The sequence below is a fragment of the Solanum pennellii genome, chromosome 2 (genome assembly GCF_001406875.1).
Source record: "Solanum pennellii chromosome 2, SPENNV200".
Taxonomy (NCBI): Eukaryota; Viridiplantae; Streptophyta; class Magnoliopsida; order Solanales; family Solanaceae; genus Solanum; species Solanum pennellii.
This window is the reverse complement of record NC_028638.1, coordinates 48,760,620-48,777,950: the sequence shown is the minus strand read 5'-3', so window position 1 is coordinate 48,777,950 and position 17,331 is coordinate 48,760,620. Positions and strand designations below refer to the sequence as shown.

The following is a 17,331-nucleotide window of genomic DNA, read 5'->3' as shown; positions in this document are numbered from 1 at the left end:
CAAAAAAGATTGAATATTTTTTTGTAAACTCAAAAATTCTCATGGCCAAACGTTCCCAATAGTAAGGTGAATATTTGGGTAGGTTTTATAATATATTTCAAATATTCTATTTTATTTGAGATTTATAAAATTAAAATAATAATTTATTATTTGTGATGAGATAATTATGTTAAAAATATAAAAAATTTACCTTGAGAATAAACACAAAATAGGGATAGAAGTGTAAATGAACTATGGTCCAAACTCTTTGAAGAGAGTAAGCCCAGCCCAAGCCCAAACCAAACCCAAACACATGCTTACATTATCTAAACTTCTTCTCATCAACAAATTGCCACCTTCAAATTGTCAAACCACTGTAACTTCTTCACTCCCCTTCTCCCCCATAGCAATGCCCATCCAACTCCATACTTCTACGCGCCTTCATCACTTGCCTTCTCATCTCCTTCCTCGTCCTCCTCTTCTCCGCTCTGCGCTTTTACTCCCTGCCTGTCGCCGTCCTTTACTGCGCCGTGAATTTTGTAACCATGAACGCTTCGGAGTCTCCAATTGTACAAAACGTTCTAGCAAAAATACCGTGACTGTGCTAGTAAATGCAATTGATGGGCAAAAGACAAATGAGCAACATGAGAAGGTCAAAAGGGCTTACCCGTTTCACGAAATTGAACCAAAATGGCAACATTATTGGGAAGAGAATAAGACATTTCGAACCCCTGATGAGATTGATACTTCCAAGCCCAAATTCTATGTTCTTGATATGTTCCCATATCCAAGGTACGGACTTTTTTACTCCCACTCTTTCAACTTTAAATTGCTCTGTGCCAAGGATGGACTATGGAGTATCTTCTTTTAACGAGAAGGAAGCTCTATTGTTTGTGGAGTTTTGATGAGAAGAAATCAACCTATTGGTAATGATGTGTTTGCTATACCTTGAAATGGAGAACTGTTAGATACCTACCAAATGAAAAGGTAAGTTCAATATAATGTTATATGTGAGTGAATGTTGGACCATTAAAGTCCACCATATCCACAAGATGAGTGTTGCATGGATGACAATACTAAGATAAATAGAATGTGCAACTAGCACATACTGAGGATAAAACCAAAGAAGATCACTTGAGATGGTTGTTACTATCCTATGTCAATCTCTAAAAGTACCGATATGTGGGTGTGAAACTATGGTGTTAAAAGGACTTTTGGACCCTAAATCACATCAAAGTGAGTTGTGTCGAAAAACGGACAATTTCTTGGAATCCATTCAAACCTAACGAAAGACATGACACCATGAAAGAAAAGATCTATATAAGTGATATTAGCTCGCAATATGGTTTAGTTTCAACTTGGTTTTACATCGGTTCAGACTCTTGCCTTGTGTATGTACACCATATTTTTAGGAAGTTCGTTTCTTGAAAATGGTGATGCTCTAAGCTTTACAGGATTATTAGACATAATTTGTATTTCATGTAGCATAAAAGTGGTTTAGTACGGTAGCAAAGACTCAAATTGATTACCTACTCCTTAGGTAGAGTAATAGAGGTTTATGTAAGGATTGTAAGGTTATTTTGAGTGAGAACCTCACATTTAGCATAAATTCTTGCTAATGGATGTGGAGATTAATAGAAAGAGGAAAAAAAGAACTTTGTATGACCAACCAAGGATGAAGTGGGGTCGTGGGGCTTGAGCTTGACTAAGGAAAGAATTAAGGAGTTGGGGGAGAAGTTAATGGTTATGGAGGTGGGAGGCTTAGGAGAGTAGTCGGATGCAAATAATATGTGGACTAGGAGCACTGATAATATAAGGGAGGCAATTGGAGAGGTGTTAGGAGTCGCGAAGGGTAACTTTAGGGGACCTAAGTGGTCTGATGGTGGGATGGAGAGGTCTAGGGGAAAGTGGAAGCCAATAAGGTTGCTTACATGAAGTTGGTGGAGAGCAAGAATAAAGATGCATAGAGGACTAACAAAGAGAGATATAAGATTGTGAAAAAGAAAGCGCGGATGACGATTACAACGGTTAAAGCGATAACATTAAACACTTGCATGGAGAAAAGAGGACAAAAGTGGGGTAAAGAAATTGTATAGGCTCGCTTAGGTGAGAGAGATGAAGACTCTCGACCTTGACCAAATTAGGTGCATTAAAGACAAGGATGACAATGTACTGGTGGAAGAGGTCCTCATTAAATAAAATGGTAGACGTACTTTCAAAACTCTTAAATGAATGATTTAGAGAACACCAAAAGTAGTCAAGATTTTGGGTATTTTAAGGTATATTAAATTTGAGAAGGTTAAAGAGGGAAATTTGTAATATAAGAGGAGGACAATGATTGGTTAGATGAATTTCTTGCGGCAATGGAAGAGGGCAAGCAAAGTGGGTTTGGAGTGACTACTTTTGTAGTTTAATGTCATTTGTTGGATGACTAAGACCTCATTTGTTTGTACTTAATGGAGGTTTGTGTCTTAATTATTCAGATTCAGCCGATTAAGTGTGTTTGGTTTTAAGGTCTGAAACTGAATGATTCAGATTCATCTCATTAAGTCCATTTGTTTCTTTCCTCAAAAGGTCTCTTAATGAACCTGAAAAGGTCTGAATGGATCAAATCTGCAGGAGAGTCTTAACATTATTCAGACTTATTTCATTAGTTATAAAATAATAATGTATCGTGTCTCTCGGTCTTTGCGTAACTTTTGCTCTCACAACTACAAACTTTCTTCCTTTTTTTCAATCAAACACCAATTTTTTTCTCTTGAATTGGTAAAATAATAATTGTTTTTGAGTTATTGATTTTAAAAATAGTGCACCTACATTTGAAAAATATATGGAAAAATTAGATGTACTTGGATGAGAAGAGTCATTATACAATACATATGTTAATATATTTTGTCAAAGTGTCCACTACAAAAAAGCATGAATGACATTAAATAAAGATTCTTTAGTTTTTCTTATTAGCCAAAATATATGTTAAGCACTGATAATGTGATACCTTATTTATTATTTTGAACTTTTTGATATTATATTGTGCCTATAAAATATTTTTTATTCGTGATTTTTTTATGTTATGCTTGATGATCATGATATTTTTTTAAATAAAAAAGTAATATTTTTCATTGAAATGAATTTTTTTATAACATTTTATTAACATAATGTTTGATTTCATATGCACATTCAGATATTGAAAACAAACTGTAATCATTCTGTGTTCAAATACGGAGATCACATCTTAATATTCTGATGTGTATTCATATCTAGATACCTAGCCCTTAATGCAAATCTTAATATTCAGACGTATATTCAAATTCAGAGGTCTTAATCTCAATGAAAACAAATGAGGCCTAGGATGCCCATAGAACGAAAGTGGAGTGTAGTGATCCCATTGTACATGAACAAAGGTGATACTCAAAACTGCAATAACTATAGAGGTATCAAATTACTAAGCCACACTATGGAAGTTTGGGCGACATTCAAAATTGCTACAATTATTGAGAATCGTACAAGAGCAAGCATGATATTCAAAATTGCAACAATTGTATGAGTATCAAACTACCAAGCTGCACTATGAAACTTTAGGATGAATGTGTTTTATTATTAGGTTCAATTTGATTCATGTTGAGATTATACCATCTACTTTTTAAGGATATTGTTAGAGTAGTACAAGGAGAAAAAACTAAACTTATATATGGTGTTCATCATAGAAAAGACATAAGACAGAGTTATGAGGGAGGGTTCATAAAGATGCTTGAATTTTAGAATTATAACTACACCACATATGATTAAGGACATGTACAACATAATCAAGATTGTCGAGGATAGTGAGAAAAGACTAAGAACACTTTTCGGTCAAGATGGGTCTGCACTAATGGTCAACTCAGCCTTTTTTTCATTGTCTTGGTGATAGATGAACTGACACGACATATTCAAGAGGAAGTACCATGGTGTATGTTATTTGCAAATGACATAGTATTGGTCGACAAGACACACGACAAAATTAACAATAACTCGAGATTATGGAGACACCCTAGAGTCTAAAGGCTTCAGATGTGCAGGACTGAAGTAGAGTACATATAGTGTAAGTTAAATGTCATATCACATGAGGCAGATGGGAAAATGAGTATTGATACACAAGTCATCCCCCAAGAGAGGAGATGGAGATTGACAAGGATGTCACACATTATATTTGAATGAGATAAAGGAAATGGAGGCTCACATCAGTGTCCAATGTTATAAGACTGCATGACCTGCTGTTTGGGGTGGAGTGTTGGTTAGTCAAGAATTTGCAAGTTGAGAAAACGAAGGTAGCAGGAATGAGAATGCTTAGATGGATGTGTGAGCATACTAGAAGAGACAAAATTAGGAAAGAAGATGTACGAGGCAAAGTGGAAACACAAACCACTCTTTGACAACTATGTGGCCTTGGAAACTAATCTCAAGGTGAAGATACCACAGAAAGTATCATGCTTTGTGTGGTTGGTGATTAGAAGAGCCTGTTTGACCCATGAAGTCTTACAGAGAAGAGGTATATGGATATGCCCAAGGTGTTACATGTGTGGACAAGAGGTTGAGGTAAATGGTCACCTAATTCTGCACTACAAAACAACTACAAATCTGTGGAACATGTTCTTATGTATACTAAGGGTGAATTGGATAAGGTGCAGTACCACTTCCGAGGTACTGGTTCATTGGCAAGAAATAGGGAAGCAAGGATCAAAGGAAGATTGGTGGAAGAGTATCCAAGCCTGCATCTGGTGGATATTGTGAAAGAAAAGAAATAAGAGATACTATAAAGGGAAAGCTAGCAACATCCAGAAGATCAAGATGAGATGTCTTAGTCCTCTATACTTTTGGTGTAAACAGTATACACTTGGGAGATAGTTTAGTGGAATTCATAGGCCAATTGTAAAAATTGAAAGTAGATTATTTTTTTTATGTTACCTCCTGGGTGTTTGTTAATCCTACCTCATCAGTTTCTGATGAGTTTTTTGTGTGAATACAAAAGTTACCTAATTCAAAAGAACTATATATTGCTATAGTATCAAACCAACCCAGTCGAAGGATCAACACCAGAAGAGAAATAACTTTACTAGCTTAAAGCTCCAAATGGTATAACAAGAATGTATATCTTATCTCATTTGCCACTTCCAATTCTATGCTTGGGCTTCTATATCAAGTATCAAATCGCTCGTGTATAGCATGAGGTGCACAGGAAAAATTTCAAGAACCTAGTTTAACCACCATCTTGTTGCAGAAGCACAAATTATGTTTAAGTAAAAAACAGCACCCCAAAATTTATGTGAACTTGCAAGAATAAACAACTTGAAGGCACTCCTTCGAACAACCAAGAGTCCTGACTTACATCCAATTTGATCAATTTTAAGAACTAAATAAGACCAAATAATCTTTTGAAAATAAATTTTAAATATCTAGAAGCATGTACGGAAATCAGTAAATTGCACATATTGACAAAAATGTACTTTTGTTCCAAAAAATATAAGTACTGCCATTGGATAGTGAAACACCTCTTTCTTGGACTCTGTTTTTTTGATTTTTCCAAACACTTCGAAATATTATTGTGAAGAAATGGATATGGGGCCTAGCTCATGAGGTGAGGATTGCCCAAAATCATACAAGAAAACAAATTGCCCATCCCATAACCAATGTGAAACTTTTAACCCTCCCTCCTCCCTCCTCGCATGCTCAAGACTGAACATCTAGAGCATGGGCTATATAATATGGACAGATTACGGATGCCATTTTGATAGCAAATGAATGTGTGGTACAAGGAAGAAAAGCAGGAGGATATGAATATTATACGAGCTAGACATAGAGACCTATGACCATCTCAACTTGGAAATTCTATGGAAGACATGGGAGAAAAAGGGCTTTGGCAGCAGATGGATAGCTGGATCAAGTGCCCTTTTAGAAAAGGTTTTCGTAGAAGTGTTTCTGCCCATGTGCAAAATTTGCTGTCAGTTATTTAAAAGAATTTTATGGTGGATAGTTGCCAATACATTGTGAACTATGGCAATTCCCTTTGTAATCAATTGATCGCAACCTGCTTAATTTGCTTTGGTGCTATATTCATCCATGCAGTGGAGCTGGTTTGCATGTTGGACATCCACTGGGATATACTGCGACAGATATCCTTGCTAGATTTAAACGCATGCAAGGTTTCAACGTATTGCATCCAATGGGATGGGATGCATTTGGTTTACCTGCTGAGCAGTACGCTATTGACGTAAGTTTGCATAAGTCACTGCTTTCAATTTAATATTGCAGGTATCTAAGTCTTTACCTTTCCTTTGACAGACAGGCACACATCCAAAAATCACAACTTTGAGGAATATTAGTCGTTTTCGCTTGCAGGTAACTTTCTTTTCTTTTGATGACTATATTCCGTGTTTACATTGAGGCTTTTAATCCTTTCCAAAAATTCTGAATTTTTAACCATGAAATCAAAACCCTAAGTTTGTTATTTGCATTCCTAGTTCAAGAATCAAGTGTTCATTTAGGTGACAGTAGACTTTGAGCTACTTTTTTGTATGTATGTGTGATGTTTCAGTTTAATTGAGACTTGGCAAATCCGCAGAATATCTGTTTTTCATTTGGCAGAGCACTATTTTAAAAATGATAGCAACTACATTATTTTGCAACTGTCCATCCATTAGCCTGCTGTCATGCCCACCATCTGTTTGTTCTGATACTTTTCCTCCAATTCCTTGCTGGTTCTATTTCAGCTGATATTTATATGTCCATATGCTCTAAATACCTGTAAGAAAAGGACGGTTTCCCTGCAAAACTGAGGGCATTTAAATTGTCATTGTTGGAGTTTATGTGCTAATCTATGTAACAAGAATGTTTCATATTTTGATCTTTTGCTATCTTTCGTAGTATAGAATGGTGCTTCAAAAATATCACTTTGCTAATATCTATAATGATTTCTAGCTTAAATCATTAGGCTTCTCTTATGATTGGGATCGTGAAATTTCTACGACAGAACCTGATTACTACAAATGGACTCAGTGGATATTTCTTCAACTTCTGAAGAGAGGACTAGCTTATCAGGTTTGAAGTTTTCTGAATTTCATTTTTATTATGGCAATGGTAGGTTGAAGTGACCCTCTTCGACTTATCAATGTTCTTTGAATCCAATATTAGGCTGAAGTGCCTGTCAATTGGTGTCCAGCACTTGGTACTGTCTTGGCAAATGAAGAAGTAATTGATGGTGTAAGTGAAAGAGGGGGGCATCCAGTCATCAGAAAGGTAAGCTTTCAAATACCATGTTACATTTTGAGGTAGGAAATTTCAAAAGAACTGTACTTCTGTTTACTCAATGTCTAGTCCTTATCTTCATCGCCTGGATGGTTTCATGATTTTACAGTACATTGTTTATTGCCAAGCAGCCTATGCGGCAGTGGATGTTGAGGATAACTGCTTATGCTGACCGTCTTCTTGAGGATTTAGATGACCTAGACTGGCCTGAAAGTATAAAGGAAATGCAGAGGAATTGGATTGGTAGGTCGGAAGGAGCAGAATTGGATTTTGTTGTCATAAATGGTAACAGTCAGGAAGAAGAGAAAAGAATAACAGTTTATACAACAAGGCCAGACACTATTTTTGGTGCAACGTACGCGTTCTTCTTTTGATAACTAATCATTAATGCCCCATTTGTAGACTACATTTCACATGTCGCTAGTCTTCTTTTTGCTGTGCAGATACCTAGTCCTTGCACCTGAGCATCCCTTTCTGTCATCACTTGTATCAGAAGCACAAAGTAAACATGTATGGTCTTCTTCCCCTTGATCTTCTCTTAATCTCGAAATGTTGTTCATTCTTGTTCTTTTGAGAGATGACGGATGTGAGACAGGTAGAGGAGTACAGGGAACATGCTTTTAGAAAGAGTGACCTTGAGAGGACTGAGCTTCAAAAGGAAAAAACAGGCGTCTTTACTGGTTGTTATGCAAAAAATCCAGCCAATGGCCAAGCTGTTCCTATTTGGGTTGCTGATTATGTCTTGGGAAGGTTGTCTACCTTCTTATCTCCTCTTGTCCTACATTCATCGAACAACATATGTCATATGAGTCTATGACTGCTTAATGCTCTCGTTACGAATGAGAACCTAATACTAAAGTATTTATTTGTCTTACGAACTTCGTGTTGACAAATTTTTGTGGCATTTTATAGTAGCGTAACAATTATGATGCAGCTACGGGACAGGAGCAATAATGGCTGTGCCTGCCCATGACACACGCGACTTTGAATTTGCTATGAAGTACACTATCCCAATTTCTTGGGTTGTAAGACCAGATGATAGCGATTGTGGCAATTTTGAGAAACCATATTCAGGTGAAGGATCGATGATAAATTCATCATATTCAGAGTCAGGGCTTGACATTAATGGTTTGCCTAGCAAAGAAGCTGCTTCAAGAGTCATCCAATGGCTTGAGAAAAGTGGAAACGGGAAGAAAAAGGTAACTTCCTCTGATTTATGAGGGATTCCTCATAAGTTTGTATATCAGTTTTTGGGAAGTTGATGCTCTTAAACAGAATTATGAAGATAAGTATGAAGGAAGCATTTCTCATTTCTACTGCTCAGAAGATCTTACTTATTGTCAGATTTATCTTGCTTCAGGTAAATTACAAGTTAAGGGACTGGCTTTTTGCCCGGCAACGCTATTGGGGGGAGCCTATTCCAGTTATCTTTTTGGATGACACAGGAGAAGGTATTCCAGTTCCAGAAACCGAGCTTCCTCTTACCCTTCCTGAATTGGATGATTTCACTCCCACAGGGACCGGGGAGCCACCTCTTGCCAAAGCAGATTCTTGGGTAGGTTTTGCCTAATATGTGATGATTTCAACTTGACAAACATTGGTTCTTTGTTATTTGGTACTTCTCTTTTTCCGTTTTGTTCTTCCCTATTAGCTTACAACACTTCATATAATGACATTTACTATTTTGACTGAACAATTCGTCAGGTTATAACCAAAGATCCTTTATCTGGAAAACCTGCTAGGCGAGAAACAAACACCATGCCCCAGTGGGCTGGTTCTTGCTGGTAATCAGCTATGTATTTGCTTCAATATTGGGTGTTTATGGAAGGTTAATTTCTTTTACAAGATCTACACCTAAAAAGACTTTGTATTCAACTAGTATTAGTTTTGTTTTTAAATATTCTATATGGTTGTCATTTGTCAAAAGGGAGAAATCTAATGGGAATAGTACCGATTTTTTTTTAAAAAAAAAAGTGAGAAAACTAATGAGAATATATATTTTTATGTGTTTGTGTTTGTGGGAAAGAGTACGATAATATGGACAAGAAGCATAGAATATTATAAGGCAAAGCAGATAGGAAGGATTTTTACTCTGACTTACCAATTATAAAAATGAAGAAGATTGGAAGTACTTTACTCTGAATTTACTTGTTCGTTATCCATAGTGGGTGGCATTGGGCGCATAATTTGTCACCGGTAGTTATGGAAGTAAAAGGCCAACACTTACCTACTGCATTTAGATAAGAAGAGTGTCTGATGTTAACTCTCAAAATTTGGCTGCTTACTATGGGATTGGAAGTAAATGTGAGAAAAGCAAGGGATCTATGAATACTTAAATGTTATGTACTTAAACTGATAATGTGTGGTTCAAAAAATCAATGCAACTTTCACCTTCATCCTGTATTTAAAGAAGAAACCATCTTAGCTTTCAAGGTTCCTATGGATGTGTCATATGTCTGATCTGTATCTTGGTGCTTTTCTTTGAACCATGTCACTCATCCTCCACTGATATGCAGGTACTATCTAAGATTTATGGACCCAAAAAACTCCAGCGCATTGGTTGACAAGGCACAAGAACAGTGAGTTTGCTTTCTCTTTGTACAATCAGCGCGGCCATAATTTTCTGGTTTTCATTTTTTTATACATACTAGTTTGGAAAGTCTTGGTGTTTCAAAGTATTAGCCATCCATTTGCTTCAATTTTCTTATAGGTACTGGGGCCCTGTTGACGTGTATGTTGGTGGTGCTGAGCATGCTGTTCTTCATTTACTTTATGCCAGGTTCTGGCACAAGGTTAGCACTCCCAAGTCCCAATGCACTTATTCCAAATAAAAAGAATACTCTCAGTTTCATGCTTTGGCTGTGCTTCTTTAGCCAGTGCATATGTTGTCAATATTGCAGTTGATACAAATGAACCAACGCTTTCTTCTTGTAAGGAATCTGCTTTTGAACTGCAGTAGATTTAATTTTACTGCCTATGTTTTAAGTTAGACTTAGTCAATTAGTTGTTAGTCATGCTTTCCTATTATTTAGGAGTTGTTTTAGTGACTGCTAGATCATGCATTATTATTTTTATTTTTCAGTCTAGGCTTATAAATATCTAATATGAAGCATTAATAAGACACAATATTTCTTCTGCTTCAATTCTGTTCTCTTCCATCTTTATATTTTAGGTGCAGACTTTGATTTCCCTGTGTTATTTAGCTTAAATAGTTTTTAGAAAAACCATCAATTGGTATAAGAGCTTTATTTCTTAAGGGACCTGTGTGTGTGGGCGCCAATCAGATTTCGTGAATACCATGAATGGCGCAAATAAAAAATCACCAGGAAAGGAAAATTAGGAAATCAAAGGCAAAGGCATGTTTATTTGCTGCAGTTTCATCCACCGTCTTCACTCGTATCATGTCTCTGAAGTCGGCAAAAGAGGTATGAGATTATCTTAAGGCTGAGTATGAAGGAGATGAGAGAATTCGAGGGATGCAAGTGCTGAATTTAGTACGTGAGTTTGAGCTGCAAAAGATGAAGGACAGTGAAACCATAAAGGAATACTCTGAGCGGCTTCTTAACATTGCCAATCATGTCAGATTATTGGGTTCCACTTTTAACGATTCAAGGATCGTTGAGAAAATCCTTGTAACGGTACCTGAAAGATTTGAGGCGACCATTACAACCTTAGAAAATACTAAGGACTTGTCCTGTATTACACTAACAGAGCTCTTAAGTGTCTTTCAAGCACAAGAGCAACGACGTGTTATGAGACAAGAAGGAGCTGTTGAAGGAGCTTTACCTGCCAAGCATCAAGATGATGGACGATATAAGAAAAAGAAGAACAAGAAATACCAACCAACAGATGGAGAAGGTGCAACACGCAACAACAAAAACAAAACAGGTAGCTTCAAAGGAAACTACCCTCCTTGTAAGCATTGCGGCAAGATGGGACACGCACCTTTCAATTGTTGGAGAAGGCCTGAAGCTAAGTGCAGTAGGTGCAATCAGTTTGGGCATGAAGCAATCATCTGTAAGAACAAAACTCAGCAGCAGGATGTAGATGCTCGAGTTGTAAATGAACAAGAGGAGGATCAACTATTTGTTGCATCATGTTTTGCTAGCAATGTTTCTAGTGAGTCGTGGTTGATTGATAGCGGATGCACAAATCATATGACTCATGATAGAGAACTCTTCAAAGAATTGAAGCCTACTCGAGTTGCAAATGTTCGAATAGGCCATGGTGGTCATATTCCAGTAAAAGGAATGGGAACTATTGCAGTTGAGACACAAGCAGGTACAAAAACAATAACAGATGTTCTTTATGTACCAGACTTAGATCGAAACTTGTTAAGTGTTGGTCAATTGTTAGAAAAAAGTTTCAAACTTTATTTTGAAGATAAATATTGCTTGATCAAGGATCCTTCAGGGCAGGACCTGTTTAAAGTCAAAATGGAAGGAAAAAGTTTCTCATTAGATCCATTTGAGAAAGAGCAAATGTTGTATTCAGCAAAAGAAAATGTCACTGAGTTATGACATAAGAGACTCGGGCACTATCCATTATCAAGGGCTTGTCAAGATGCAAAAGTTGAAGATGGTGGAGAGCTTACCTGATTTGGAAGCAAATTCCGCTGAATGTCATGCCTGCCAATTTGGTAAGCAACACAGAAAGTCATTTCCAAAATCAACCTGGAGAGCCTCACAAAAGCTACAACTAGTTCACACTGATGTCGTAGGGCCTCAAAGAACTCCATTACTACAAGGTGGCATCTATTACGTTCTTTTCATTGACGATTTTACAAGAATGTGTTGGATTTTTTTCTTGAAATTCAAGTCAGAAGTTGCTGGTGTATTCTGGAAATTCAAGAAATTGGTGGAAAATCAAAGTAATTGTAAGATTCAAGCTTTGAGGTCTAATAATGGGAAGGAATACACTTCAACGAAATTTGCTTCGTTCTGTGAGGAGGCCGGCATTGTGCATCAGCTTACAACACCATACACACCAGAACAAAATGGTGTTAGTGAAAGAAGAAATAGATGGATAATGGAGATGGCCAGATGTATGTTGCATGAGAAGGAGTTGCCCAAGATATTCTGGGCAGAGGCAGCAAATACCGCAGTTTTTATGCAGAATCGACTTCCAATGAAAGCTTTGAAGGATAAAACACCATTTGAAGCTTGGTACGGGTATAAGCCTTCACTAAGTTTTCTTAAAGTGTTTGGTTGTCTGTTTTGTTCATGTTCCTCAGGTTAAACGTGACAAACTTGACAAGAAGGCAATCATAGGCATCCATGTGGGTTACAGTGGAGTTTCTAAAGCCTACAAGGTCTATCATCCTTAGACAGGAAAGATGACAATTACAAGAGATGTTCATTTTAGTGAGAATGAACAATGGGACTGGAAGAACTCTCAGAAATGAGGAAGACGCTCTCTAGAAGCAAACATCAGCCATCCTGAAGAGCAAAAAAAAGAACACTGGCAGCAAGAACTAGGGGTGTGTTTGGTACGAAGGAAAATGTTTTCCATGGAAAATATTTTCCTAGAAAATGTTTTCCTGGAAAACAAGTAGATTTTGGACTTATTTTCTCATGTTTGGTTGGTGAATAGAAAATATTTTTCAGAAATTATTTTTAGTGTTTGATTTATGAAAGAAAAATATTTTTGAGAGACATCTTTTATTTTTACTAGAGTAGAAAATAATTTATGAAATTGANACACACTCTAGAAGATGATCATCCAGTCAAGGGGAGAAGATTGTTGTCAGATATATATCAGAGGTGTAATGTCGCCATCTATGAACCTGCTGGTCCAGTAGAAGCTTTGCAAGACGCAAAATGGAAGAATGCAATGGAGGAGGAGATCTCCATGATTGAGAAAAATAAAACTTGGGTGTTTGTCAAAAAACCTGAAGATAGAAAAGTCATTGGTGTGAGATGGTCTTCAGAACAAAGTTAAATGCAGATAGTTCCATCAACAAATACAAGGCGAGGCTTGTAGTTACAGGGTATGCACAAATTTATGGTGTCGATTACTCTGACACTTTTTCTCCTGTTGCAAGATTAGACACAATCAGATTGCTACCTAGCAGCACAAATGGATTCTCAGATAGTGATTGGGCTGGATCCGCAGATGATATGAGAAGTACCTCTGCCATTGTTTCAGCCTAGGTTCAGGAATATTCTCATGGTCATCTAAGAAACAGGAAATTGTTGCACAATCAACTGTAGAAGCTGAATTCATAGCAGCAACAGGAGCAGTAAACCAAGTCTTGTGGCTTAGAAAGATCATGTATGATTTACATGTGGAACAGAAGGAAAGTACTATCATTCTTGTCGACAACCAGGCAGCTATTGCAATCTCAAACAATCCGGTGTTTCACAAGAAGACCAAGCATTTCAACATCAAGTTCTATTTCCTGAGAGAAGTGCAGCAAAGGGGAGAAGTAACTCTAGTCTACTGCAAGTCTGAAAACCAGCTAGCAGATCTGTTTACTAAGCCTTTACTGATCAGCAAATTCGAGCTTCTTAGACAGAAAATTGGAGTTTGCAGTATCTAAAGCAAGGAGGAGTGTAAGGAATCTGCTTTTGAACTGCAGTAAATTTAATTTTTACTGCCTATGTTTTAAGTTAGACTTGGTCAATAGTTGTTAGTCATGCTTTCCTATTATTTAGGAATTGTTTTAGTGACTGCTAGATCATGCATTATTATTTTTATTCTAGGCTTATAAATATCTAATCTGAAGCATTAATAAGATACAGTTCTTCTTCTTCTGCTTTAATTCTGTTCTCTTCCATCTTTATATTTTAGGTGCAGACTTTGATTTTCCTGTGTTATTTAGCTTAAATAGTTTTTAAAAAAACCATCACTTCTTCTTCCCTTATCCACCCCGTTTTATGGCTGGTGAATCCCTTTGCTAACCTAAATTTGACTTCAGTACATTGTTAGACAAGCCAAGTGACATAAATCTTCTTCTAATCAGAGCTTGTAAGTGGAAAAATAGATGAGGTAGGAGGACAAATAAACCAAAAAAGGGCTTTAACAAGCAAGAGGAATGCCCTCTCTTTTTTTATTTGTCCTTTGGTAGAGCAGTTCATTTTACGAGATCAGGTTATATTTATTCTGTAACATCTATTAAAAATCATGACTAGATTCATTGTTGCAGGTTCTCTATGACATAGATGCTGTGTCAACAAAGGAACCATTTAAGTGTGTCATAAATCAGGGCATAATCCTTGGTGAAGTAAGTTGATTTGCTTTGGGTCTTGAATGTCCATTATTTTGTTGTCATTCTTAACAATCAAGTTGTCAGGTTCAATATACAGCATTCAAAGATGACGAAGGAAACTTGATATCAGCAGACTCTGTTGATGAGCTGGCGGAGTACAAACAAGAAAGAATACCTGAGGAAAAGGTTCATTGTACACTGATCATGTTCAATTACTTTGCTTCCTAAGAAAATCTTTTAGCATCTTTTTATTGGAGCTTTAGTTGTCAGAATGTAAGCCATCTGTTTGAAACTATATTTTGATGATGAGTAGGTCATGAAATCTGGTGACTTGTTTGTTTTGAAAGACAACCCCAACATTCGTTTGATTGCCCGAGCTCACAAGATGAGTAAAAGTAGAGGAAATGTCATCAACCCTGATGATGTCGTTTTTGAGTATGGTGCAGATTCTCTACGCTTGTATGAAATGTTTATGGGTCCATTAAGGTAGCTTCTTCTGCCTGTCCTCATCTTTTCTTTTGTTTCTCAAATTTGTTTTGTTATGATATATGTAGATCATCTTAAAGTTGTATTAGACAGCATATCTTCTAGTTCGTAATGCAAACTTTTTATTATGTCTGATAGAGACTCGAAAACATGGAATACAAGTGGTATTGATGGTGTTCACCGTTTCCTAGCAAGATCTTGGAGATTGGTTGTTGGTTCAGCCTCACCCACTGGTTCATATCTGGATGGAACTGTTACAGTTGATGAGAAACCTTCAATTGAACAACTTCGTTCTTTACACAGATGCATTGATAAGGTAGTACTACTTCTCGTTGGGTATGACTGGCATGTAACCTTTGGAATGGAATTTGGTTGGGATGTTAATGCACTTCCTATTATTACACATCAGTTGTTGATTTGCGAGTTGTTTTATTATAACAGGTAACTGAAGAAATTGAAGGAACTCGGTTCAACACTGGAATTTCTGCAATGATGGAGTTCATTAACGCAGCATATAAGGTTTCTTGTTCTCATTTCCCCTCAGTGCTAAAGAAATAGTAAAACTGGAAAAAAGAGTACTCACACTTCAATTATTTTTTTTGTCTCAACTTTTGTCAGTCTGTTAGAGCAATTTAATAGGATTTAAGAAAAAAGTCATCACTTCAATCTTGTAAAATTTTCACGTATCCAACTTGGGCAGGATGGAATAACAGCTTAGTCCAAAAATTTGATGTGCTTGTCAGAGTTAATTGCACAAGGAAAGAGATTTCAGTCTCTTCCTCAAGGCAAATGAAATACAAAATTGGTGAACTACTCCCAAGAGGACTTCTCTAGCTCTTCTCCTTCCCTGTTATATTAAGTATCCAACTGAATGCTTGTAGACGTCACCTGGGAAAGGGGCTGCACTGGGTCTAGCTACTCACGGAGTCGAGGAAGGGCTGGGCCCCACTGGGTCTATTTTACAGTCTTACCTTACATTTCTGCAAGAGGTTATCTCCACGGAAGACTACATTTAAATGAGATCAAACTAGACATTAAAATTTCTTGCACTTAAAAAATAACGACATAAGGGAAACAAAGAGTGATCTAGCTATATTAAGTTCATTGCGAGTTACCTGTTTCTGATAGCATTTGAACTAATCTGTTGGGTCTCATGTCTTTAGTGGGACAAGCTTCCGAGATCAATTATTGAAGCATTTGTTTTGCTGCTCTCACCATATGCACCTCACATGGCAGAGGAGCTCTGGTCTCGTCTGGGACACTCAAATTCCTTGGCATATGAGCCCTTCCCTAAGGTGAGTACTTTTTTGATCTTAATTGTTACTCTCTATTCCTCTTCCCGATCCCATCCTTCTGAAAGACGTACGGATACTTGTTTTTCCCTAATCTATTTACTGTTGCTAAAAAGGGGAGCTAAGTCACCTACACCCTGCTGCATAGCTTCTCGTTATCACTTATCTACATTTTTAGTTGTTCAGTTTTGTTGTAAAACTGCAGGAGTGCATTTTCAGCAAATATTGAATATAAACAGGTTAAACCCAGATAATTTTGAAAAATATGAAAACATATTGTTGTTTATAGTTGCCTTGTGAGGCGAATTAAATTTCTGGGATTACTAGAAGCTCATGAACATCTGAAAATAATAAATCATTGAATTAGGTGAAACATTTACTGATTTTTGGTTATCACGACAGGCTGATGCTGCATATTTAAAAGAGAGTACTGTAGTCCTTCCAGTCCAAATTAATGGAAAGACTAGAGGTACCATACAGGTCGAAGAAACATGCACAGAAGAGGAGGCCTTTAGATTAGCTTCATTTGATACAAAACTGTCCAAGTTTTTGGATGGGAAATCTATTAGGAAGAGAATTTACGTCCAAGGAAAAATTCTGAACATTGTCATAGATATGCCGAAAAAGGCCAAGGTGGCTCAACAATAGCTGATACGATGATGCCCGGAATCTCTATACAATATGTTGTTTCATAAGGGTTGACGGATTAATAACACTAATGGTAGCAAAGCAGTGATGGCACCTGTACCATAATTCATTTGCTGTACAATATTGTTAAGAGAACAAAAACCTCTCCAGCAGTGTAAGTGGAATAGGCTGTGTAGTATAGTTGAAGAAACAGAAAGAGAGAGAGAGAGAGGGGTAAGCAGAATTGCTTAATCTATTCGTCTTCTGCGTTATAAATTATATTCATTGTTGTACCATTGTACAAAATATGCTGTTGTATTTGTTTATGAAATGTTTCTATGTGTTTCAATTTACAAGGAATTTTGTGACAAGACAAATAATATGAATAGAATAGTGTGTGATATATTTGTCAGAAGAATGATAGGTGGATGATTTAACTTTCTGGATTGTGTGTGATAG

The 17,331-nt window shown here is 36.8% G+C and overlaps 1 protein-coding gene across 2 annotated transcripts; it reads left to right on the top strand.

Annotated features, from left to right (window-relative positions):
* The first annotated feature begins 191 nt into the window (after positions 1-191).
* On the top strand, positions 192-17,232 carry LOC107010873 (leucine--tRNA ligase, chloroplastic/mitochondrial). 2 transcript variants are annotated; one of them, XM_015210140.2, is made up of 20 exons: positions 192-771; positions 6,079-6,223; positions 6,295-6,351; positions 6,931-7,050; positions 7,144-7,248; positions 7,389-7,612; positions 7,701-7,767; positions 7,853-8,007; positions 8,192-8,456; positions 8,618-8,812; positions 8,962-9,041; positions 9,774-9,836; positions 9,968-10,049; positions 14,405-14,482; positions 14,552-14,653; positions 14,781-14,953; positions 15,092-15,269; positions 15,395-15,472; positions 16,117-16,248; positions 16,648-17,232. In XM_015210140.2, exons 1-20 carry the CDS (start codon positions 227-229, stop codon positions 16,891-16,893), a joined length of 3,090 nt encoding a protein of 1,029 aa, XP_015065626.2. In that variant the 5' UTR covers positions 192-226; the 3' UTR covers positions 16,894-17,232. The 2 variants fall into 2 exon arrangements, with proteins under 2 accessions (XP_015065626.2, XP_027770040.1); XM_027914239.1 differs by lacking the exons at positions 16,117-16,248; positions 16,648-17,232 and adding an exon at positions 15,654-16,108.
* Positions 17,233-17,331: the final 99 nt, after the last annotated feature.